This window comes from Ranitomeya imitator, chromosome 4, assembly GCF_032444005.1.
Source record: "Ranitomeya imitator isolate aRanImi1 chromosome 4, aRanImi1.pri, whole genome shotgun sequence".
Lineage (NCBI taxonomy): Eukaryota > Metazoa > Chordata > Amphibia > Anura > Dendrobatidae > Ranitomeya > Ranitomeya imitator.
The window spans coordinates 435,085,469-435,111,283 of NC_091285.1; the positions used below are offsets into that span (position 1 = coordinate 435,085,469).

The window sequence follows — 25,815 nt, forward strand, 5'->3', positions numbered from 1 at the left end:
TCTATGGCACATGAAAATCTGGTGAATGTTCTTAGGATTGTCCGTCCCTCTATGCAGGGTCAGACTGGCCCAGGCACTAACACCTGCTGGCATACTGTCCAGCAGCTGCCTAGGGTCCCCACTGCTCCAGGTTCCCCCATAAAGTGACATGTCGCTAAGGCTACGTTCACACTAGCGTTATTCTAGTTTGCGTCGGGTTTGCGTCGGGCGACGCAGCGGCGACGCATGCGTCATGCGCCCCTATATTTAACATGGGGGACGCATGCGTTTTTGTTTGTTGCGTTGTGCGATGCATGCGTCTTTTTTGCCGCAAGCGTCGGACCAAGAAAACGCAACAAGTTGCATTTTTCTTGCGTCCAAATTACGGCAAAAAACAACGCATGCGTCGCAAAACGCAGCGTTTTTGCGTGCGTTTTTATTTGCGTTGTGCGTTGCCGACGCAGCGGCGCACAACGCAAATGTGAACCTAGCCTAATAGCAGCACACCCAGCAGCTATGGGGCCCCTAAGTAAAGGGTGCCCGCCCAGTGCCAGCGGAGCAGCAGCTGAAGACAGGAGCCTGTCCCCGCTGCTAAAGAGAAATTAATATTCACGCTTCCCCATGCCCCCCATGGGCGTGGAGAGGAGTGAACATTAATTTCACTTTAATAGTGGGCAATGTTAGGCTACTTTCACACTAGCGTCGGTACGGGATCGTCGCCATGCGTCGGCCCAACGTACCAACGCAAACTGAGAAAAAAAATTAACAACGGGGGCAGTGGATGCCGTTTTACAACGCATCCGCTGCCCCATTGTAAGGTCCGGGGAGGAAGGGGCGGAGTTCTGGCCACACATGCGCAGTCGGAAATGGTGGAATCGACGCAGAAAAAAAGTTACATGTAACTTTTTTTGGGCTGATGGTCCGCCAAAACAAGATGCATCTGTCGCACGACGGATGCGATGTGTGGCAATGCATCGCTAATGCAAGTCTATGGAGAAAAAATGCATCCTGCAGGCAACTTTGCAGGATGTTTTTTCTCCAAAACGACGCATTGCAACGTCCGTCACACGACGCTAGTGTGAAAGTAACTTAAGTCACAGGCTGAGGCTAACACTGCCCGCATGTAAAACCGCTGCGGCTGCATCGGGGCCCCAGAGGTGAGCCCCTGCAGATTGGCTAATCCTGAGGGCAATTGGCGGGCAGGGCGCGATCCCTGCAGCTTGGCAGCAGAGCTGCAGGGATCTGATGCTGTCCTGCCCGTCACTTCCTGTCTGACACAGCGCAGCTGGATGACATCATCATTCAGCCAGCGGCTGTTTCAGACAGAAAGCTGCTGGCGACGAAAGGGCTGCGGGGAACCTTTGGAGAGGTGAGTGGTGCTGTGTGTCTGTCTGCGTGCGTGTGTATGCGGTGCTTTGTGTGTGTGTGACAGTGGTGCTGTTTGTATTGGAGACTGGCAATGATGTGGGTGATGGAGAGAGAAAGGACAATGGGGGTTGTGGGAGAGGCAATGATGGAGGTGGTGAAATGGGCAATGATGGGGGTTCTTATATTCTGTGGTGGGGCTGCATTATACTATATGGAGGGCTGCATTATACCCTGTGAGGGGTTGCATTATATTTTGTGGGGTGCTGCATCATATTCTATGAGGGGGCTACATTATATTCTATGAAGGGGGCTACTGTATATTCTATGAGGGGTCTACCCCAACCCCTGCTACATATTAAGACGTGTACTGCCTTATATAATACCCCGATATTAGCGCATTTACTGCACAATTGGTGGTCTTGTATTTATTTCTATGCAGCTGTATAGTGGGCCCCAAGAATGATTTTTTCTGGTGGGCCCAAGGTGCTCCAGTCCGACGCTGCCTGTATGATTAAAAGCGACTGAGTATAGTCTAAAAATGTCGGTACAGCTGGAACAGGATTTACAAAGACGGGCCAGCAAGAGACCCCTGCAGCCAATCACTGGCTTCAGTGGAGACGCATTGTTCGCCAATGTGACCAGACTGGCCGCAGAGGTCCCATGCCCAGCTGAGACTAAAAGAAGACGATGAGACCCGGGCACCGCTTGTAATCATAAAAGATCCATTGAGTGACTGGTTCGAATGTGTGAGACTTCAGGCTACAGAATAGCACACAGCACAGGAAGTATCTTTAGTCAGGAGATTAGTTGCCATGGACAACCAGAAGACGTAGCCCAACTCTCCCACCCGCGCCCTGGCAGGCCTGCTTATGCACCGCCACCATTTCTTGTTATATGGTGAAATTATGCGTTATGTCTAATAGTAATGGCTGTTCAGGTCTGGTCTGTGGTCAGACGTAACACTGCTGGCTGGTGGCAGCCATGCTATGGGAACTAGCAACCATTCCTGCTGAAGCTGAGGCAATGGTAGTTGCCCAAAACCAGTATGGCCGCCGCCGAGCTCTTCAGTGAAGCGCTTCCGCTGGCACGCCCCGCCCCTTTGCCTGGAACTGGAAGCTGTGCTGCGTGGAGTGTGTTGTGGATGCGCACACGGGACGGTCATGCCTGTAAGTGACAGCTACCGGGGCCGGTGATACGGGCGGCCAGTCCTGCACTGCTGTGAGGAGACGTGTGGCAGGCGGCGAGTAGTGGCCTGTGCGGCCGCCGGTCACAGTGAGCTGTGTAATGGTCTGGTAATGTGGCGCACGTTATTACGCTGACAAAGCTCCAGTGTGACTGCGTCATATGTGTAGAAGCTGCAGCAGCAGGCGCGAGACAAGGCGCAGTAATGAGCATATGGTGCGCTCACGTGACGTGCACCCGGAGCACGTGTCCTGCTGTGTGACACCGCCCCCTAGTGGCACCTTTATTACTGCGGGGCGGGCTCTCTGCACCAACGTGGCAGCGCTCAGCACAGGCGCTACAGAGCACCCTCACTGCGCCATTGGCGCAAAGTGTTAAGAATTGCACGTGATGTCTGCGGGTTTTTTTATTTTTTTATTCTTATTTGTATAGACTAGTGAAGCTGATTGCGCCATACATTTGAGCTGCATTAAGAAAAAATCAGAGTCTTACTTTTTTTTACTCGCATCTACCTCCAATATCTTCTCTAGAAGTGCTGTGCGTTTATATCCTCGGTGCCATCTGCTGCACATTTATAGTGCCGACGCCAAGTAGTTAAAAGGAACCTGTCGGCGTGGCCGCTCTTCTGCATGGAGTAGGGCACGGCGTGGCCGCTCTTCTGCATGGAGTAAGGTACGGCGTGGCCGCTCTTCTGCATGGAGTAGGGCACGGCGTGGCCGCTCTTCTGCATGGAGTAGGGCACGGCGTGGCCGCTCTTCTGCATGGAGTAGGGCACGGCGTGGCCGCTCTTCTGCATGGAGTAGGGCACGGCGTGGCCGCTCTTCTGCATGGAGTAAGGTACGGCGTGGCCGCTCTTCTGCATGGAGTAGGGCACGGCGTGGCCGCTCTTCTGCATGGAGTAGGGCACGGCGTGGCCGCTCTTCTGCATGGAGTAGGGCACGGCGTGGCCGCTCTTCTGCATGGAGTAGGGCACGGCGTGGCCGCTCTTCTGCATGGAGTAAGGTACGGCGTGGCCGCTCTTCTGCATGGAGTAGGGCACGGCGTGGCCGCTCTTCTGCATGGAGTAGGGCACGGCGTGGCCGCTCTTCTGCATGGAGTAGGGCACGGCGTGGCCGCTCTTCTGCATGGAGTAGGGCACGGCGTGGCCGCTCTTCTGCATGGAGTAGGGCACGGCGTGGCCGCTCTTCTGCATGGAGTAGGGCACGGCGTGGCCGCTCTTCTGCATGGAGTAGGGCACGGCGTGGCCGCTCTTCTGCATGGAGTAGGGCTCGGCGTGGCCGCTCTTCTGCATGGAGTAGGGCACGGCGTGGCCGCTCTTTTGTATGGAGTAGATGTAATTATACCAAAGGGGAGAATATTTATGTCACTATATTGAAGAGAATTGCAGAAGTCTGTAGATATGAAGGGGAAAATTGGGGAAACCTACTGCAATATCTATACCAAAGCGGCATATTGAGAGAACTCATAGAAGTCATTACACTTAAGGGTAGAAATGGGGGAACCTGTACTAGATGTTGTTACATAAGAGTGTAGAGCCGATGGGTGGGAATATACAGTGGAGGGGACTGTTGTGTGTACTAGGTGGCAGTACTGCTGTGTGTGTATATATTTATTGGAGGAGTCACTCTGGATGAAATATCTTGGAAAATCCTTTTACTTTATGCGTAAAAGAGTTAGCATTGTCTACAACTGCACAACTCCTTTTGAATGTCTCCATTATGTTTAATTAGATGGTGGTCCGATTCTAACGCTTCTGGTATTCTAGAATATGTATGACAGAACTTGTTCAGTAAACGTAGCATACAGCACAGCCCACGTAGCATACAGCACAGCCATGTAGCATATAGCACAGCCATGTAGTATATAACAGCCACGTAGCATGTAGCACAGCCCACGTAGCATATAGCACAGCCCACGTAGCATATAGCACAGCCCACGTAGCATATAGCACAGCCCACGTAGCATATAACAGTCCACGTAGTATATAGCACAATCCACGTAGTATATAGTACAGTCCACGTAGTATACAACAGCCCACGTAGTATATAGTACAATCCACATAGTATATAGTACAATCCTCGTAGTATATAGCACAGCCATGTAGTATATAGCACAGGCACAGCCCACGTAGTATATAGCAGCCACGGAGTATATAGCACAGCCACGGAGTATATAACACTGCCCACGTAGTATATAGCCCAGCCCATGTAGTATATAGCAGTGTGGGCACCATATCCCGGTTAAAAAAAATAATTAAAATAAAAAATAGTTATATACTCACCTTCTGGCGGCCCCCAGATCCAGCCCAGGAGTTAGCAATGCTCTCGCCAGGTCCGTTCCCAGTGATGCTTTGCGGCAATAACCCATGATGATGTAGCAGTCTCGCGTGATCCTACGTCATCTGGGGTCATTTCGTAAAGCATAGACAGCATCAATAGTAAAGCCTGTCGCTGATAGGTCGCGGCCGGCCGGGTGTGACCAATCAGCGATGTGGGATTTCCGTTACAGACAAATAGACGGAAATGGACTTTAGACAACTGTATATATAAATAAAATAAGTAGGGATGAGCAAACCCGAATCGGAAAGTTCATAGCAGACACCTAGGGTCTGCTACAGAATATGGACATTTTATGGTATGTATGGTTTACTATTTAGGTTTGCCAGTCTAATAAATCTTGTTGAAAGGCTGCAGCACAGCCAATCAACAAGCTTTTAGACTGTGGGTTACTTTTGGACCATTCAAAGCCTTACCAAGTATCGTCATGTCTGTGATTGGCTGGCGCAGCACGTGACCCTGCCTGTATAAAGGCCGGATCACGAGTGCTGCCGCCATTATGTTCTCGTTAATGTATGGATAGGACACATTTGGAGTGAGGGACAGATTCATACTGCACATTCTGCAAACACAACGCTGTGTGTACTCTGCAACCCCTATATGTGCTATTTCTGTGGTAAAAGCCACTGGGAGTACTGTCCTTTAAGCTGCTGTGTGTACTTTGCACCCCCCACCTGTGGGAGTACTTTCTATGAAGCTGCTGTGTGTACTCTGCACTCTACCCTCTGTGGGAGTACTATCCCTCAAGCCGCTGTGTGTACTCTGCATCCCCTGCCTGTGGGAGTACTTTCCTTGAAGCTGCTGTGTGTACTCTGCACCCCCCTCTTGTGGGAGTACTGTCTTTTAAGGCCTCTTTCCAGTTCACCACCTGACAGCACCATTGGAGGACGTCTTTCTTACCTTCAGTGGGACAGGAACAACAAGCGGTTAAAAGGACCATCCCCTTACCACCCACCAGTGTTTTTCCTGTCCCACTGTGGATAGGAACAGCAAGCGTGTCCTCCAACGGTGCTGTGCAGATGGTGGTTATCCGGGGGCCCAGCCTTTCCCTTCCCCACCGCAAGACATCTGCTGATACCTGCGATGGGGGGGTCCCTCAGCCTTCCCAATGTAGCGCTGCTCCTGGGGTCGGGTCCGCTTCCTCTGTGCTGGGGGCTTTCGGCCCGGCGCCAATCTGCTGGGTTGTGTGCAGCGGCCGCGTCACTTCCGGCCGCGACGGGCGCACTGATCGGATGTCTGCCGGTGGGCAGATCCCAGCGGCAGCGCTGACCTCAGGAGAGACTTTTCAGCACGGTCAAGCCGCATGGAACGCGGTGAGGAGGGCAGGATCAACCAGGTCCTAGAGACTTTAGAGTCCGTTTGCCTTTTAATCCAGTGGACAGGAGTGGCGTTTCTAAGGCATCAGGGAGGCTCGAGACATCCATCTCTACAGCACCTAGCAGACCAGATTTTCAGATGGGCAGAAAAATCCGTCAGATCCATCTATGTAGCCCAGTCCATGCATCTATGGATGGACGATTTGGAGGAACATCTCAAGGCTAAAACCTCCAGAGATGTCATCCTCAAATCCTTACCATTACCAAAGCTCGCAACAGGATTCATGGCGGACGCTTCAGTCTGTGTGATTCGCCGCCAGAAGCCAGTCTTTGTCCAATGCAGCCAGAAGAGCTATCTGGCTAAAAACTTGGTCGGGGGATATGCAATCAAAGAATAAACTTTGTGGGATCCTGTTCTCAGGGGGTAAAGTGTTTAGGCCAATTCTAGACAACATATTAGAAAAAGCCTCAGACAAAAAGAAAGGGTTCCCTGAGGAAAATATGAAAAAATACCAGCCCTTTCGTACCTATCCCCTCTTAAACTCCCCTATGTGGCCAGACATCCAGGAGTTATTAAAAGTAGCGGCAATTGTCCCAGTACCCATCCCAGAGAAAGGCAAGGGCCATTATTCAAACCTCTTTTCAATAAAAAAAAAAACATCGGGAGACTCCCGGACGATTATAAATCTCAAACCCCTGAACAGGTGGATAAGATACAGGAGATTCAGGATAGTCTATAAAGTCCACAATACCTCTGATAGACAAAGACATGGTGATGTGCACCTTAGATCTAAAGTGTGCATACTACTATGTCCCAATCCACGCTTCCTACCAGAAATTCCTGAGATACTTCTCATGATGGATTGCAATTTCACACTCTCCATTCTACAAGAGCTGGGGTGGATTGTGAATTGGGAGAAATCAAACTTGGTCCCATATTCCAGAATAAAATTTTGGGGGGTCATATTAGATTCCCAGACTAGAACAACTTTTCTGCCAGAAGAAAGACAGGTGACCTTAATCGAGAGCATACATCGGTTCAGAGGGAACCCTTCCTCTATAAGAGAGGCAATGAGGAGTCTCGGCTTAGTGACGGCCTGTCCAAAGCAAAAAAGCACGACCGCACAGCTGCTTAAACAGGATCAGAAACTGACTGTGGTCCGTCCACTTATTAACGTGAGCCTGATGCCACGGTAGAGGTGCTCGTAAGAAAAAAGTATACTAACAAGAAATATGAAGAGCAATACGGCAACACTCACCGGTCCAGGTGTGGTTCAAATTCTTTATTGAAGCATTAAAACAAAACCGTCTTGTTCACGGCCTGGGGTGATGAAACATGAAAGGGGGTGAGCAGGATGCGACGACGGCCGTTTCGCGCCTACGTCAGCGCTTCAACGGGTCTGAGGTGCAGGGGAGTGACGTGGATATAAATAGGTGAGTGGGAGAGAAACCTCCCTCCCTCCTTGCCCACGCCCCTTACATCCGGCCCCTCCAGACGAAATACACATGTGCTAAACATAAAATACATTAAAATACATAAAATCCGGGGACAAACCCGGAATATATACCCCGCCTTGTACAAGCTCCCTGCACACCACAAGGATCCGGTAAAAATACATCAATTTAAGGGAGAACTCACCCACTCCATGCGCAGCGTGCTGAACGCACCTATCTATGACCTCTCACAGACCTCTTACATACTCATGTCACGGGGTTGTGCTCACACAGAAAAGGTGGTAGTCTATCAACGCATAAGTAGGAAACTACTCCCGGGGGGAACTACAGGAAGATGAACATGTCAATCCTGTTGTTCAAGGCAGCTGGACCCATCGCGCGCATGCGCATGATCCACCTGGCTTCCTTAACAGCAACTTATGTAAATCACCCCCTTGTGCAGGTAAGACCACCCTCTCCACCCCCGCAAAACTGAGGACCTTCAGATCACCTAGATGTGCATCTCTGATGTGCTCGATCAACCTAGGCACACCCTTACCCGTCCGGATAGATCTGAAGTGCTCCCTGAACCTTGCGCAGGCGTGTACTACGGAGGACAGAGAATGAACTTCAATATTGCGGCCAGCATGCAGCCAGCGGGTAAGAAAAGGGTGAATCAAACACCTTAAAACTCCGCCCATATGACCGAAAACCGATCCCGCCAAATTCAGGTGACTGGTTCCCTTTAAAAAAACAATTTGATAGGTCCCAAGTTGAATCCCTGTACAAATATAAACAAGAACACAAGTAACACACATGCATTTTTTCACAATTTTAACCCCTTTCTGCCAGCTGACGTGATAGTACATCAGCTGGCAGACTCCCCCTGCTTTGAGGTGGGCTCCGGCAGTGAGCCCACCTCAAAGCTGCTACATGTCAGCTGTTATCAACAGCTGACATATGGGCGCAAGCGAGTGTTTGGTGTCTATGAACTCGTAATGACCTGGAGAATCATGGTGCCAGGTCAATTTTAGCATTTAGTGAACCTAGCAAAAAAGCCAAACAAAAAATAAGTGTGGTATTGCACTTTTTTTTGCATTTTCATCACACTTGGAATTTTTTTCCCGTTGTTAGACAACATGGTAAAACCAATGGTATCGTTCAAAAGTACAACTCGTCCCGCAAAAAAATAAGCCTTCACGTGGCCATATTGACGGAAAAATAAAAAACTTATGGCTCTGGAAAGAAAAGGAGCGAAAAAAGCACCGGGGGTAAGGGGTTAAAACATTTTTTTTTTCACAATTGCGCATCAAAATTTTGAATTTGATTTCTCCAAAACAAAATATAAAGAAATATAGTCTTGTGACATATCAAATGAAAGCTGGTACCGCTCTGAGAACAATGATGCCTCTCCCACCTCTTTATCTTAATTCTAGCCCGAGATATGATAAAACATATAAAGCCATACCAGGCCAAAGTTTGTGCTTTTTCAAAACTTTAGACGTCTGTTAAAAAATTAACTGATGAAGAAAAAAAATCAAAACTTTTAATTTGTAATTAACTAAAGTTGTACTTCATAAAAAAAAATCTAAAGACGTCAGGTAAAAAAAAATATTCATATTTGGATCACTTGATATGGAATGACCCAGTACTTTTGCAAATCGATATATCACATCAGCTGTGTCCTTGCCATATGTAAACCCCAAACATAATTTGTAAAGCCTGGTTCTGTTTTCTAGTAGTTTTGCAAATCAATATATCACATCAGTCTTGTTGTTGCCATTTCTAGGCCCCAAAACAAATTTTTCGGGTGCTGGAGTGATTTTTACGAGTCTGGGAAATAAGTAATTGGCATCAACTGTCTTCTTGCCGTTTTTAGAACAAAGACTTTCAGGACTGCTGTGTTTTTTCTAGTACTGTTGCAAATAAATGTACTCTTCTGCCATGTCTGTCAGGAGGTTACCATGACAATGTGGAGCCAGAAGACCGCAGTATCTGATTGCTCCTACTGTGGCACTGAGAAGAAGCACTTCTTCAGTTTAAATGTGTTTATTCTGGCAGAACAGGGGTTAATCGGCCACTTATTTACCCTTTATAATCTGGGCTCTGTTACAAATCCTTGTCAGAGCTAGTATTTGTTGCATGGCTAATGGAGGGAGAGGAGTTCGTTTGAGAAGGAGCTTTGGAGGAGTGATCAGTGACTGTTTCTTGGTTTGTATGTGTGGTAATTCCCTATCCTCTATTTTTGTTTATTCCCCTACCTCCACATCCCCAGTGCATTCCTCTGTTATATGAGTGTGGATATTTTGTATGCCTGGAGTTTTCTGTTAACCCTTGTTTGTGTTGCCTTGTTTGTTGCGTTGGTGTACTACGGTGCACAGTAGTACCCCTCTTCCCTGGGTTGGGGAAGAGAACCAAATCAATTTCCAAAAATGAGGGCATCAAATGGTGCTGGTGTAGCGGCTGATGGTGGTGTTTCTGGGAGAGTACTTGATTGTTCTGTATCTGTTACATGCACAATTAGAACACCTTCATCTGGTGCACACAGGTGACAAGACGTAATGTGCCCTTTCGTAGGCCCAAATACCGCTGCACGAATGGTGAGGCCGCAAATGTTGAAAAGGTGTTAAGATTGGATGGCTGAGAGTGGCTCCAATTCCTTTGCATTATCTTCCTCCCAGTCTAGTACAGAGAGTGCACAGTTGGCACCTGAGGACATGGTCATCAGGCTTCCACCTAACTTATTGCAAATCAGCCAAGCAGTCTGAGCCCCAAGTCATGCAGCAGTCTTTTCTGCATTTTGATGACTCTGTTGGCTGGGGTTCTGTGGCCCATCCACCTTACCCAGCCCCAGAAGTGGAAGAGACTGAATGCACTAATTCCCAACCACTTGTTAGGTTGGATGATGATTATGTGGGAGGGTTAGTGCAGACGGTCAGTGGACGACCACAGCACATGTGAGATGATCAGATGATGAAACTCTGTTGCCAACTACAGCGTCTTTATGTCGGGTGCAGACTGGTAAGGGAGGGCAGGGTTAAGGAGTAGGTGGAAGATGACTGGGGGGATGATTAAGTCCTAGATCTCACATGGATCGGAGGCAATCCTAGTTACGAGAGCAGTTCGGAACAAGAGGAGGTGGCCACGCTGCCACAACAGTACAGCAAAAGTGGGAGCAGGGTGCAAAGGCACAGCGGGCAGCCCCTAGCCAGTACATCTGCTGCTCCTGCCCATCGCGCTGTTGCTATAAGCACACCAAAGTCAGCTCAAAAGAGCTCACTGGCATGACATTTCTTCAGAGAATGTGTTAGCAACAAGTGGTTTGCACTTTTTGCCATCAGACCCTGAAGCGAGGCATAAATGTTCTGAACCTGAGCACCACCTGTATGGTGAGGCATCAGAATTCCAAGCATTAGGTGCTATGGAGTACACACCTTAAAAACCATGACAGATCTGAGCCTTCTGCTGTGGTCTCTGCCTCTTCCTCCTGCTCACTATCAACAGGGTCACCAGCTCCCACATTTAGAGGATGTGACCGCATCTCCACACCATTCCACAGAAGTGTTCAACATTCCATCCCCCAAAATCCTCAAGAGAAAGAGCAGATCCCAACCTAGCCACAGTCCTGAATGACAGCAATTCAAAATTACTGGCCTTTGAAATGCTGTCATTTCGGCTGGTGGAGTCGTACAGTTTTTTTTTTAAATATCGGTGGCTGTCCCGCAGTACGTTGTTCCCAACCGCCACTACTTTTCCAGACGGGCCATCTCTTCTTTACACAGACATGTTGCGGACCAAATCAGTTGTGCACTGCACAACACCATCAATGGAAAGGTCCACATAACTACCGCTACGTGGAGCAGTAAGCATGGCCAGGGATTTTACATCTCCCTAACTGCCCACTGAGTAAATTTAGTAGCGGCTGGGGGTAGGACAGAGGCAGAAGGCATTCTACCTCATGTTTTGCCACCACCTAATATTGCTGTACGTTTCTGTCCAGGTTCCTGCCTCCTAATCTTCTTCCTCCACTTTCGGTCACACGAAGACCTGCACCACTAACTTGAGCACAGCCCGAGGGAAATGACAGTAGGCTGTTCTTAAACTCCTCTGTTTAGGGGACAAATCCCACAACGTACAGGAGTTGTGGACTGGCAGGCAGATGAGTGGTTGCTGCTGGCAAACCTTTTGCCCGACCTGGTGGTGTGCGATAACGAGCAAAATCTCAAAGCAGCTCTGAGCCTAGCTGGTTTGATGCACATGCTTTACCTGGTGCACATGCTAAACTTGGTGGTGCAAGGCTTCTAAAAAACTACCCACATATGTCGGAGCTGCTGCTGAAAGTGCGGGCAGTGTGTGTGCACTTTCAGTGTTCTCACCCTGCTGCTTGCCTTTCTGTGCTGCAGCGTCACTTCTGCCTTCCTGCTCACCGGCTGATATGCAATGTACCAACAAGGTAGAACTTCACCTTGCATATGCTGTAGACACTAAGCACCCGCATGCAATAGTGAAGTTTCAGCTGCAGCACGTCCAGCTGAGTTGCACTGCATTAACACCACCACCAATTAGTGGACCTCCACGCGGGGCGTGTGTGCTATTTTGCACTGCTTTGAATATTCCACCAATATGGCCAGCGCTGATGATGCCATCATCAGCGTTGCTATACCACAATTTCAGGTCGTGATGGATGAGGTGGTGGTATAAGAGGAGCAATGCCAATTCACACAGTTATCAGGCCTGTCATCTACACATGGCTCGGAGGGTGGGTTACTGTCCCAAAATCGGCCAGGAAGCCAACTGTACATGCAGGGGACTGTTTAGGAAGGGGAGGAACAATTGTTCTCCTAGCAGGGTGGTACTCAGATCAGCTCACGGGCATCACTGGAGCGTGGCTGGAGGGATGAAGAGTAACCAGACAATATGCAGGTCCTACTCACAAAATTAGAATATCATAAAAAAGTTAACTTATTTCAGATCTTCAATACAAAAAGTGAAACTCATATATTGTATAGAGTCATTATAATCAGTGATCTATTTCAAGTGTTTATTGCTATTAATATTGATGATTATTCTTTACAGCCAATGAAAACCACCTGAAAAGGCTTCCTAAGTATTTAAAGGGAACCTGTCACCCCGTTTTTTCAGATTGAGCTATAAATACTGTTAAATAGGGCCTGCGCTGTGCGTTACTATAGTGATGTAGTGTACCCTGATTCCCCATGTATGCTGAGAAATACATTACCAAAGTCGCCGTTTTCGCCTGTCAATCAGGCTGGTCTGGTCAGGTGGGCGTGTTCACAGCGCTCTTTTCTTCCCCAGCTTTCCGTTGGTGGCGTAGTGGTGTGCGCATGTCCAAGGTCCGAATTCCCTGCACCCACGTGAAGACACAGCGCGCGATCTGCGCTGTAATCCCTTGCATCGGTGGGGGCGGCCATCTTCCTGGGGCCGCGCGTGCGCAGATGGAGTGCTCTGCTGCACGGGGCTTCAGGAAAATGGCCGCGGGATGCCGCGCGTGCGCATTAGAGATCGCGGCGGCCATTTTCCCAAAGCCGAGATGCAAACTCGGCTTTGGGAAAATGGCCGCCGCGATCTCTAATGCGCACGCGCGGCATCCCGCGGCCATTTTCCTGAAGCCCCGTGCAGCAGAGCACTCCATCTGCGCACGCGCGGCCCCAGGAAGATGGCCGCCCCCACCGATGCAAGGGATTACAGCGCAGATCGCGCGCTGTGTCTTCACGTGGGCGCAGGGAATTCGAACCTTGGACATGCGCACACCACTACGCCACCAACGGAAAGCTGGAGAAGAAAAGAGCGCTGTGAACACGCCCACCTGACCAGACCAGCCTGATTGACAGGCGAAAACGGCGACTTTGGTAATGTATTTCTCAGCATACATGGGGAATCAGGGTACACTACATACACTATAGTAACGCACAGCGCAGGCCCTATTTAACAGTATTTATAGCTCAATCTGAAAAAACGGGGTGACAGGTTCCCTTTAAAAAGGTCCCCCTAGTCTGTTTAACCCTCCGTCACATACAATATTCGGACTAACAAGTTCACATACAATGTGCCTGTCAGGCGCCTGCTGGAAAAATACCTATAATATCTAATGTTTGCAATTTCAGTGCTCTAAAAGTGATCAGTGACCTTCATATGGATGTAATAAAAGAGACTACACATAATCAGTTGCAAAAAAAAACATTTACTTAACATAAAACTAATAACTATGAAATACAAACTTTTCAAAACTCCCGCCAAATAGTCCCCAGTTCGACTCTCTCAAAAAAATGTACAAAGAAAATTTTTGAACACAAACTTAATTTTAAGGTACCTTAAGTACTATTAAAAACATATTCAATCAGAAGTAGATGCTGAGGTTTCCCCAGAAAAGTCACACTTGCAGAGCAAATAGCAAGAATTACACACCATTTTTGCATGTGTCAGGCAAATTGCTTTATGACATTTGAGACATTCATAATTTGAAAGCCTTCTGGTACCGCTTTCCGTTTGGCAGGTGGTGCATCTCCTTTTGTGAGGTGGTGCAGATGGTGACTTTTCACCATCATCTTCTGGACGGAACCTTTTGAGCTGAACTTGAAGGCGAGAGGGGATACCTATTGTTTTCACGCTTCTCCTGCGTAGCTCTCCAAGTACTAGTTCATGGGCCAATTTTTTCAGATACAATCGTCTACGGAGTGGTTCAAGCTTGTTTTCAAGATAAATTACTTGTGAATTTATACCACCCAAATTCAACATAGCAAAAAATATGACCATTGGCCAGCGTTTGATGTTTCTGCTGACGTTGAAAGTGGAGCACATCTGATCTGCTGTATCCACACCCCCTTTGGTGGCATTGTAAAATGTAATTATCTCCGGGTTTTTTTCTGCCCCAGTCCCAGGATCGATGGCAGTATCATCATGAAGTGTTGATAGAAGAAGTACGATTTTTTTGGCATGTGGTACATAGGAAACTAAAGCCTTTCCATTATGGAATGCAAAGATACTGCTGTACTGTTGTCTCTCTTTCACACTTACAAACTGTGGCGGCAATTCCCTTTTGTTTTTTCTTACAGTTCCCACATATGACAGCTTCTGAATTTTCAGATAATCAATCAGATCGCAACTTGTAAACCAATTGTCAGCTGTAATATTGCGACCCGATCCAAATAAGGGTTCAGCCAGTCTTTTTACAACATCAATGGCTTTGTTGCTCACACAGTAAGGACCTTCTGGTTGTTTTCCTGCATAAACTTCCAGGTTGTAAGTGTAGGTCTTACTGGCATCAACAAGGGCATACATTTTTATTCCATATTTGTTTGGCTTTGATGGAATATATTGACGAAAGGCACATCTACCACGAAAACCAGGGAGCATTTCGTCAATAGTGAGATTCTCTCCAGGGTAATAACTTTGTTTACAGTTTACAACAAATCTTTGAAATATATCACGAATTGGAGCAAGTCGGTCATGTGTTTTGCGTTCGGTTCGGGTAGTTCTGTCGTCAAACCGAAGGCAACAAATTAGAATCTTGAATCTGTTTATGGACATAACAAGGCTAAATTTTTCAACTCCATCCCCATCTTTACCCCAAAGTTCCTCCAAACTTTGTCTATTTGCCCTATAAGCTCCTGCAAGGTACAGTAATCCAAAAAAAGCACGCAGTTCTATTTCATCTGTGGGCTTGATGGTTCTGTTGCAGATGTACTTGTCCTTTATAATGTCTATATATTGGTTGGTATATGTGACAATAGAGTCCAGAATGTCATCTGTAAATATACTGTTCCAGCATTCAACTGCAGTTTTTGCATTACGTGCAGTTCCTATTACTGCAGGAAGGTGAGTAATAATGTTTAAAGGTTCCCTACGTTTTTTCTGGAATGGCTTCTTGTTCCATTTAGTATTTTTATCTTTTCCAATATAATATGATCCAACTTCTTCATCCTCACCACTGTCACCATCTTGCTCTGTTTCAGAATCCAGGACACATTCTTCCACCTCATCATGAGAATCAATCTCACTTTCCTCTCCTAAATCCTCATTCAGTGTGAGGTCTCTATCATCTAACAGCATGTTTGTTACTTCCTCAACATCAAGTTGTTTGGATAAATTGTACATTTTCCTCTCCATTTCAGCAGATAATCTGAAGCAAGAGAAGGAATATGTTAGGGAACTACTGTATATGCCTGAGCAGCACACTTTCTTTTATAAAATCTCCCTTATTTCTATGAAATATCCTCACATTTTGTGCTATACATTCATAAAACAAGCTAAATAAACTATTGTGATGAATAAAAACATAAAATACCAACCTTACTGAATGTGACGTATTCACATACAATGAGCCTGAGAGATCTGTGCAGCTATATCCTCTCCCCTGAAGCTCTGAAATCCAACTGTGATATCAGGTTTCACAGACCTTCAAGAGACAGGAGACTACCTGGAGGGAGGGGGTTTCCTCACAATCTGGTGAGGAAGGAGAAATGAAAGTAAAAGAGAAGCGCCTGTCAGATCAGTTGTATGTGACGGAGGGTTAATATGCTTGGATACAGTATTCTGAACAAACAGCTTCTTTAGCAATGACCTTTTGTGGCTTACCCTCCTTGTGGAGTGTGTCAGTTACTGCCTTCTGGACATTTGTCAAGTCAGCAGTCTCCCCCATGATTGTGGAGCTTACTTAACCCTCCGTCACATACAACTGATCTGACAGGCGCTTCTCTTTTACTTTCATTTCTCCTTCCTCACCAGATTGTGAGGAAACCCCCTCCCTCCAGGTAGTCTCCTGTCTCTTGAAGGTCTGTGAAACCTGATATCACAGTTGGATTTCAGAGCTTCAGGGGAGAGGATATAGCTGCACAGATCTCTCAGGCTCATTGTATGTGAATACGTCACATTCAGTAAGGTTGGTATTTTATGTTTTTATTCATCACAATAGTTTATTTAGCTTGTTTTATGAATGTATAGCACAAAATGTGAGGATATTTCATAGAAATAAGGGAGATTTTATAAAAGAAAGTGTGCTGCTCAGGCATATACAGTAGTTCCCTAACATATTCCTTCTCTTGCTTCAGATTATCTGCTGAAATGGAGAGGAAAATGTACAATTTATCCAAACAACTTGATGTTGAGGAAGTAACAAACATGCTGTTAGATGATAGAGACCTCACACTGAATGAGGATTTAGGAGAGGAAAGTGAGATTGATTCTCATGATGAGGTGGAAGAATGTGTCCTGGATTCTGAAACAGAGCAAGATGGTGACAGTGGTGAGGATGAAGAAGTTGGATCATATTATATTGGAAAAGATAAAAATACTAAATGGAACAAGAAGCCATTCCAGAAAAAACGTAGGGAACCTTTAAACATTATTACTCACCTTCCTGCAGTAATAGGAACTGCACGTAATGCAAAAACTGCAGTTGAATGCTGGAACAGTATATTTACAGATGACATTCTGGACTCTATTGTCACATATACCAACCAATATATAGACATTATAAAGGACAAGTACATCTGCAACAGAACCATCAAGCCCACAGATGAAATAGAACTGCGTGCTTTTTTTGGATTACTGTACCTTGCAGGAGCTTATAGGGCAAATAGACAAAGTTTGGAGGAACTTTGGGGTAAAGATGGGGATGGAGTTGAAAAATTTAGCCTTGTTATGTCCATAAACAGATTCAAGATTCTAATTTGTTGCCTTCGGTTTGACGACAGAACTACCCGAACCGAACGCAAAACACATGACCGACTTGCTCCAATTCGTGATATATTTCAAAGATTTGTTGTAAACTGTAAACAAAGTTATTACCCTGGAGAGAATCTCACTATTGACGAAATGCTCCTTGGTTTTCGTGGTAGATGTGCCTTTCGTCAATATATTCCATCAAAGCCAAACAAATATGGAATAAAAATTTATGCCCTTGTTGATGCCAGTAAGACCTACACTTACAACCTGGAAGTTTATGCAGGAAAACAACCAGAAGGTCCTTACTGTGTGAGCAACAAACCCATTGATGTTGTAAAAAGACTGGATGAACCCTTATTTGGATCGGGTCGCAATATTACAGCTGACAATTGGTTTACAAGTTGTGATCTGATTGATTATCTGAAAATTCAGAAGCTGTCGTATGTGGGAACTGTAAGAAAAAACAAAAGGGAATTGCCGCCACAGTTTGTAAGTGTGAAAGAGAGACAACAGTACAGCAGTATGTTTGCATTCCATAATGGAAAGGCTTTAGTTTCCTATGTACCACATGCCAAAAAAATCGTACTTCTTCTATCAACACTTCATGATGATGCTGCCATCGATCCTGGGACTGGGGCAGAAAAAAAACGGAGATAATTACATTTTACAATGCCACCAAAGGGGGTGTGGATACAGCAGATCAGATGTGCTCCACTTTCAACGTCAGCAGAAACATCAAACGCTGGCCAATGGTCATATTTTTTGCTATGTTGAATTTGGGTGGTATAAATTCACAAGTAATTTATCTTGAAAACAAGCTTGAACCACTCCGTAGACGATTGTATCTGAAAAAATTGGCCCATGAACTAGTATTTGGAGAGCTACGCAGGAGAAGCGTGAAAACAATCGGTATCCCCTCTCGCCTTCAAGTTCAGCTCAAAAGGTTCCGTCCAGAAGATGATGGTGAAAAGTCACCATCTGCACCACCTCACAAAAGAAGGAGATGCACCACCTGCCAAACGGAAAGCGGAACCAGAAGGCTTTCAAATTATGAATGTCTCAAATGTCATAAAGCAATTTGCCTGACACATGCAAAAATGGTGTGTAATTCTTGCTATTTGCTCTGTAAGTGCGACTTTTCTGGGGAAACCTCAGCATCTACTTCTGATTGAATATGTTTTTAATAGTACTTAAGGTACCTTAAAATTAAGTTTGTGTTCAAAAATTTTCTTTGTACATTTTTTTCAGAGAGTCGAACTGGGGACTATTTGGCGGGAGTTTTGAAAAGTTTGTATTTCATAGTTATTAGTTTTATGTTAAGTAAATGTTTTTTTTTGCAACTGATTATGTGTAGTCTCTTTTATTACATCCCTATGAAGGTCACTGATCACTTTTAGAGCACTGAAATTGCAAACATTAGATATTATAGGTATTTTTCCAGCAGGCGCCTGACAGGCACATTGTATGTGAACTCGTTAGTCCGAATATTGTATGTGACGGAGGGTTAATGGAAAGTTGAGTGGAAGGAAAGAGTGGGGTAGAAAAAGGTGCACAAGCAACGGGATAACCGCAGCCTTGAAAGGATTGTTAAGAAAATGCCATTCAAAAATTTAGGGGAGATTCACAAGGAGTGGACTTCTGCTGGAGTCATTGCTTCAAGAGCCACCACACAGGTGTATCCAGGATATGGGCTACAAGTGTCGCGTTCCTTGTGTCAAGCCACTCATTACTAATAGACGATGCCAGAAGCGTTTTACCTGGGCCAAGGAGAAAAAGAACTGGACTGTTGCTCAGTGGTCCAATGTGTTGTTTTCAGATGAAAGTCAATTTTGCATTTCATTTGGAAATCAAGGTCACAGTCTGGAGGAAGAGTGGAGAGGCACTCAATCCAAGCTGCTTGAGGTCTAGTGTGACGTTTCCACAATCGGTGATGGTTTTGGGAGCCATGTCATCTGCTGGTGAAGGTATACTGTGTTTTATCAAGACCAAAGTCGGCACAGCCATCTACCAGGAAATTTAGAGCACTTCATGCTTCCCTCTGCTGAGAAGCCTTTTGGAGATGGAAATTTCATTCTCCAGCAGGACTTGGCACCTTTCCACAATGCCAAAAGTACCAATACCTGGTTTAAAAACAACAGTATCGCTGTTCTTGATTGGCCAGCAAACTCGCCTAACCTTAACACCATAGAGAATCTATGGGGTGAATCTATGGGGTATTGTCAAGAAGAAGATGAGACACCAGACCCAACAATGCAGACGAGCTGAAAGCTGTTATCAAAGCATCCTGGGCTTCCATAACACCACAGCAGTGCCACAGGCTGATCGCCTCCATGTCACGCTGCAATAAAGCAGTAATTGATGCAAAAGGAGCCCCGACCAAGTATTGAGTGCATTTACTGAGCATACATTTTAGTAGGCCAACATTTCGGATTTTAAAATAATTTTTCAAGCTGGCGTTATAAAGTATTCTAATTTACTGAGATAATGACTTGGGTTTTCTTTGGCATAACCCATTGGTTTTTGATCAACATTAACAGAAATAAACACTTGAATACACCACTGTTTGTTATGACTCTGTATAATGAGTTTCACATTTTGTATTGAAGAACTGAAATAAATGTAACTTTTTGATGATATTCTAATTTTGTGAGAAGCACCTGTATTTCCCAACGAGGACAACACGCCCGAAAGAAGCTCTGGGCGAAACACGCGTCGGGGCGCACGAAGGAGGACACTTGGGTACGCACTCTGCACCACTCGGTCTGCTGGGAGATTTCCTCTAGAGGTATACATTATTTTCCATACATAATGATTACATAGGTTGGCAATTGGTGATTAACTTCTGAATATAATCGTATATGAATTAGAATAACCTTATATGGATGGCCATTTACCTTAGGCATATACCTGGGTGAAATTGAATAATATTTTGGTGACACTAGCAAGCCCCCTTTTTCTGCATCTGCAGAGCCCAGCGTACCCCCTCCTACTGTAAGTAGTAGGTGTCGACCCCGGCTGTCCAGTAGTTATTCCCAGACGGCTTAGTAAACCTTCACTCTCTCTTATAGGGAGAAAAGGTCTCTGACCCTAAGAGGGCAAGCCGCAAGTGTAAAGTGTGTGCTGCCAGACTCCCCTCCACATATGGGAAAAAGCTCTGCCAGTCCTGTACAGATGAGGTCCTATGTTCCGAACAGCCCTCCCTCCTGGATAGCATCAGATCCCTCATTAAACAGGAGGTCCAGACCTCCATGGCTACTCTTTCCTAGATCCCGGGACCGAGCCACCTCCTCCTAAAAAGAGGAAAAGACCTCCGGTAGAATCTGACTCAGATTTGGGCAAATTCAATCTTCGGGCTCAGAGGACGTTTGGGAGAATGAGGGTTCCACTCCCACCCCTAAATCAGAACAAAAAATACTATTTTAGTTCTGAAGATATGGGTCAGCTGATCAGTATAGTGAGAGGCACCATGGGGATGGAGGAGGAGGAAGTTAAACTCACGGTACAGGACGAAATGTTTGGGGGTCTAAAGCCCAGAGATCAAAAGGGTTTTCCGGTAAACAAAAATGTACAAAATCTGATCCTACATGAATGGGGCCTCCCTGAAAAAGGGCTTAGCATGCCCTCAGAATTAAAAAAACGTTTTCACTTGGACGGGGATAACTCCTTATGGGAGACCCCTAAGGTAGATGTACAAGTATCCAGGGTAACTAAAAAAAACAGCTCAAAGATCCAATGGATCGAAAAATAGAGAGCTTGTTAAGGAAGTCCTGGGACACCTCCACAAATTTACTGAAAACCAATATAGCCTCCACATGCGTGGCCAGATCTCTGTTTATCTGGTTACGCAAACTTGAAGATCATCTCACACAGGGCACCTCAAGAGAGGAGATCTTAAGACTCCCTACCCCTACTACAGAAAGCAACGGGGTTTCTAGCGGACGCCTCTGCTGAGTCTGTCCAGGTAGCCGCAAAGGCCGCCGTCCTCTCCAACTCCTCTAGGAGAGCACTCTGGTGACATTGTTTCCAAGTCCCAATTATGTGGCATCCCCCTCCAGAGGGTCACATGTGTTCGTGCCCATCCTAGAAGATATCCTGGACAAGGCTTTGGATAAGAAGAAATCTCTCTCCGAACATAAAAATCCTAAGAGACGTTCCACCAACCCTCACAAAGCTATAGGGTAAAGGCAAAACAGTGAGATGGGCCTATCCCAAGGGAGGCATGGGCAGGAACATCCTTGTCCCTCAACCACAGCAGACCCCAGACAAGCAACGACGGGTCCTCGGTCGGGGGTCGACTCTCGTTCTTCCTCACCCAATAGCAGTCCATCTCCACAAATCAGTGGGTCTTACGTACCATACGAGAGGGACTAAAAATAGAGTTTGAGAGTCCTCCCTCGCAGTGCTTAAGAGTGACCTCCGTACAAACCCCACATCTCCAAGACTCCTTATTAAAGGACCTACAAAATCTACTCCGGTCAAAAGTGATCTCATGGGTGCCAAGACAGGAAGAAGAACGTGGCCATCATTCGCGTCTCTTCCTGGTAACAAAACCATCAGGGAAGAACAGGATCATTATAAACCTGAAGCCATTAAACGAATCAGTCCGGTACAGGCGATTCAAAATGGAAACAATCAGATTGGTAATCCCGCTCACCAGTCAGAATTGGGTAATGGCAACAGTGGATCTAGGAGATGCATATTACCATGTGCCAATACACCCAGAGCACAGGAAATTCCTCAGATTCGCAGTGTCTCAGGGACAGCGAGTCAGGCATTTCCAATTCAGCGTTCTACCCTTCGGCAACTCGTCGGCACCGCGAGTCTTTACCAAAATTATGGCAGAAGCTGTGATTTTCATCCATCGCCAGGGGTTATGCATTATTCCATATCTGGATGATTTTCTCATTACTGCACCATCTGTCCCCTGTCTGAAGATGGATGTAAGAAAGACCCTGGAGATATTAAGATTCCTGGGCTGGATCCCGAACCTAGAGCAGTCAGAAATCCACCCCTCCACAAGGAGAAAATTTCTAGGGGTTCTTCTGGATTGAAAGAAAAAGACATCCTTTCTACCCAAGGATCGTCAGATCGACCTTGTCCAAAGAATAACAAGGTTCAGGGATCAGCGGGCTCCAACCCTCAGAGAATCGATGTCTGTCGTAGGATAGCTGACCGCATGTATCCAAGCGGTTTCCATGGGCCCAGGCTAAGCATGAATCCTACAGACCCATGTACTTCTACATTCCAGGAGATGTCAGATTCCATTATCCCAAAGGATTTCCCTTCCCAGCCACAAAAAATCAGCCCTGAAGTGTTGGTTAAACTACCAAAACCTTCAGAAGGTGGTCAGCTGGGATCAGCTTCCCCTGAAGACACTCCGCTCAGATGCCAGCCAACGAGGCTGGGGTGCAGTGGTAGAGGAATTCTACTTCCAGGGACGATGGCCATCAAACATCAGCATCAGCTCCTCAAACCTGAGCGAACTAAAGGCTGTAGAAGAGGCCCTAAAAGCGTCATCATCGCTGATCCAAAACCACCACATCCGTGTCTACTTGGACAACATGACCACAGTGGCCTACCTCTGACACCAGGGGGGCAGGAAGTACGCCGTTCTGAAGGTAATAGCAGCCAGGATCTTTTCCTGGGCCCAGAAAAAACCTATCATCGATCACAGCGGTGCATCTGAGGATCAGACAATACCTTTTCCTCATAGTTTGTAAGCTTGCGAGCAGGCCCTCATTCCTCTTGGTATCTATTTTGAACTGTCATTTCTGTTATGCTATAATGTCTATTGTCTGAACAAGCCCCGTCTATAATTTGTAAATGTTGGCGCTATATAAATAAAAATTGTTGTTATTATTATTATTACTATTATTACCCAGGCAGACTTCCTCAGCAGGAAAGACATGCATCTAGGGGAGTGGTGTCTGAACCAAGCAGTTTTCTTGTCCCTAACCTCAAGATGGGGAACTCCAGAGGTAGACCTATTTGCCAACAGACAAAATGCAAAAGCGGGAGACATTTTCCTCCCTCTACCACACGGACGGGGCACAAGGAATAGATGCGTTCGCACAACTGTGGAATTTCAACCTCGTATATGCCTTTCCACCCATACCAGTGCTGGCAAAGACGCTACAAAAAATCCGTACAAACTGAGTCCCCACAAGGTCCTATACTACACCCAGACAAACTGAACCTGGCAGCATGGTTACTGAGGCCGAACTCGGCTTCAGGAAAATGGCCGCCGCGATCTCCATCTGCGCACGCGCGGCATCCCGTGGCCATTTTCCTGAAGCCCCGGGAAGCAGGACACTCCATCTGCGCACGCGCGGCCTCAGGAAGATGGCCGCTGAATAGTGGAGAGCGTGCTCTTTTTCTACAGCTGCGCAGTGCATTCGGCACTTGCGCATGCGAGAAACACTACGCCACCAACGGGAACATAAGATGTGGGGGAGAAACAGCGCTGTGACCACGCCCTTTGGACCAGACCAGCCTGATTGACAGGCGAAAACGGCGACTTTTGTAAGGTATTTCGGCAGCATAGGTGGGGAATCAAGGGACAAAAAATACCCTATTGTAAAGCACAACTCAAGCCCTATTTAACGGTATTTTTATCTCATACTGAAAAAACGGGGTGACAGGTTCCCTTTAACTTCCAAAATATCCAATCTAGTGTGTTTTCTCTGTTATAATCTAATAAATACTGCTGTTTCATTGACCAGTTAAGAGTGATGGTACAGTGCGAGGATATGCCATTCATTCGGGAACAATGGCATCTTTGGGGGTCCTAGTGCTTTATTTGGCACTGCTGCCGCCCCTTCACAGTCTTGTCCTGCATAGTAGAGCTCTTTTTTTTGGAAGTGTCATGTAAACCTGCACTCTTTACTGTGAAAACTTTTTGAGTGTTTTTCATTCTCACTTCCACATGACATTCATTTAGCAGCAAAGTGAACACAAAGGTTAATTATCCGTGTTATCGCAGCCAGGCCCGGCACTGCAATGGTTACAAGGCTGAATAACATGTCTGTACTTGTCTGTGCTGCCTATTTAGTCAGTGAGCAGTTAGGTGTGATTGTATTATAACCCACATAGTGAGCGATATAGCGGCACACAGGCTTGTGTTCTAGCAGACACCATGGTACGACACCTCTCGCTTTTCTGATCGTCCTTGTTTTCGCACTTGTCCTGTACATTACATTCTGCATCGGGAATAATTATATTTCTCCGCATTAATGTAACTGATCTTTGATATGTGGATTTTTTTTCCAGTTGGCAAAAGATTTGTTGCATCCGTCCTCTGATGAGGAAAGGACTAGGCATAAGAAAAAGCGGTTAGTCCAGAGCCCAAATTCCTACTTCATGGATGTGAAATGTCCAGGTAAGGAGGACTTGGTTGGTGATGGAAGTTTGGTTCTTCATTAAGGCTGTTGTGGTATATGGGATTGTACAATGTGTTACTGATATTATGTAATCATGGTGCCGTCATATTTAAAGGGGTTACCCACTACTATGACAGCCACTTCCAAATTACTATATTCCCTAAAGTAATCTAAAACCACCCTATATTCATCGCTCATACACTGCTGAAATGGCAGTGGGGTCTCACCTTGTGTACCATTGTTATTATTATTATTATTTATTGTTATAGCGCCATTTATTCCATGGCGCTTTACATGTGAGGAGGGGTAAACATAAAAACAAGTACAATAATCTTAAACAATACAAGTCATAACTGGTACAGGAGGAATGAGGACCCTGCCCACGAAGGCTCACAATCTACAAGGGATGGGTGAGAATACAGTAGGTGAGGGTAGAGATGGTCATGCAGCGGTTTGGTCGATCGGTGGTTACTGCAGGTTGTAGGCTTGTCGGAAGAGGTGGGTCTTCAGGTTCTTTTTGAAGGTTTCGATGGTAGGCGAGAGTCTGATGTGTTGTGGTAGAGGGTTCCAGAGTAGGGGTGATACGCGAGAGAAATCTTGTATACGATTGTGGGAAGAGGAGATAAGAGGGGAGTAGAATAGGAGATCTTGTGAGGATCGGAGGTTGCGGGTAGGTAAGTACCGGGAGACGAGGTCACAGATGTATGGAGGAGACAGGTTGTGGATGGCTTTGTACGTCATGGTTAGGGTTTTGTAGTGGAGTCTCTGGGCAATGGGGAGCCAGTGAAGGGATTGACAGAGGGGAGAGGCCGGGGAATAGCGGGGGGACAGGTGGATTAGTCGGGCAGCAGAGTTTAGAATAGATTGGAGGGGTGCGGTGTTAGCAGTCACTAATGGGCTGCTGTGTTCTCACTTCCTTCAGACGTCCAAGATTCCTCTGAAGGGAGTAACAGCACAGTAGCTCAATACTCGATAGCGTCTCCCGATTGGCTGCAGGGTTCACGCACCATTACAATGGTACGGAAGCTTTAGGAGACTCAGTGCGGGAGGTGAGTATAGGGTGTTATTTTCCATTAAGGAATATAGCATTTAAAGGAAAGCTGTCTGCAGGATTTCTCTACCCAAACTATTTATACG

At 46.3% G+C, this 25,815-nt stretch overlaps 1 protein-coding gene across 2 annotated transcripts in view; it reads left to right on the plus strand.

Moving 5' to 3' along the window:
• The first annotated feature begins 2,415 nt into the window (after positions 1-2,415).
• Positions 2,416-25,815, plus strand: part of RPS27L (ribosomal protein S27 like) — a 31,487-nt gene continuing 8,087 nt past the window's right edge. Inside the window, exons 1-2 of one of the 2 annotated variants that reach the window (XM_069765580.1) lie at positions 2,416-2,513; positions 24,569-24,677. In XM_069765580.1, the coding sequence (XP_069621681.1) occupies positions 2,508-2,513; positions 24,569-24,677 (115 nt within the window). In that variant the 5' untranslated portion in view covers positions 2,416-2,507. Of the gene's footprint in view, positions 2,514-24,334; positions 24,438-24,568; positions 24,678-25,815 lie in introns of those variants that run through there. The other variant, XM_069765581.1, reaches the window with a different exon arrangement.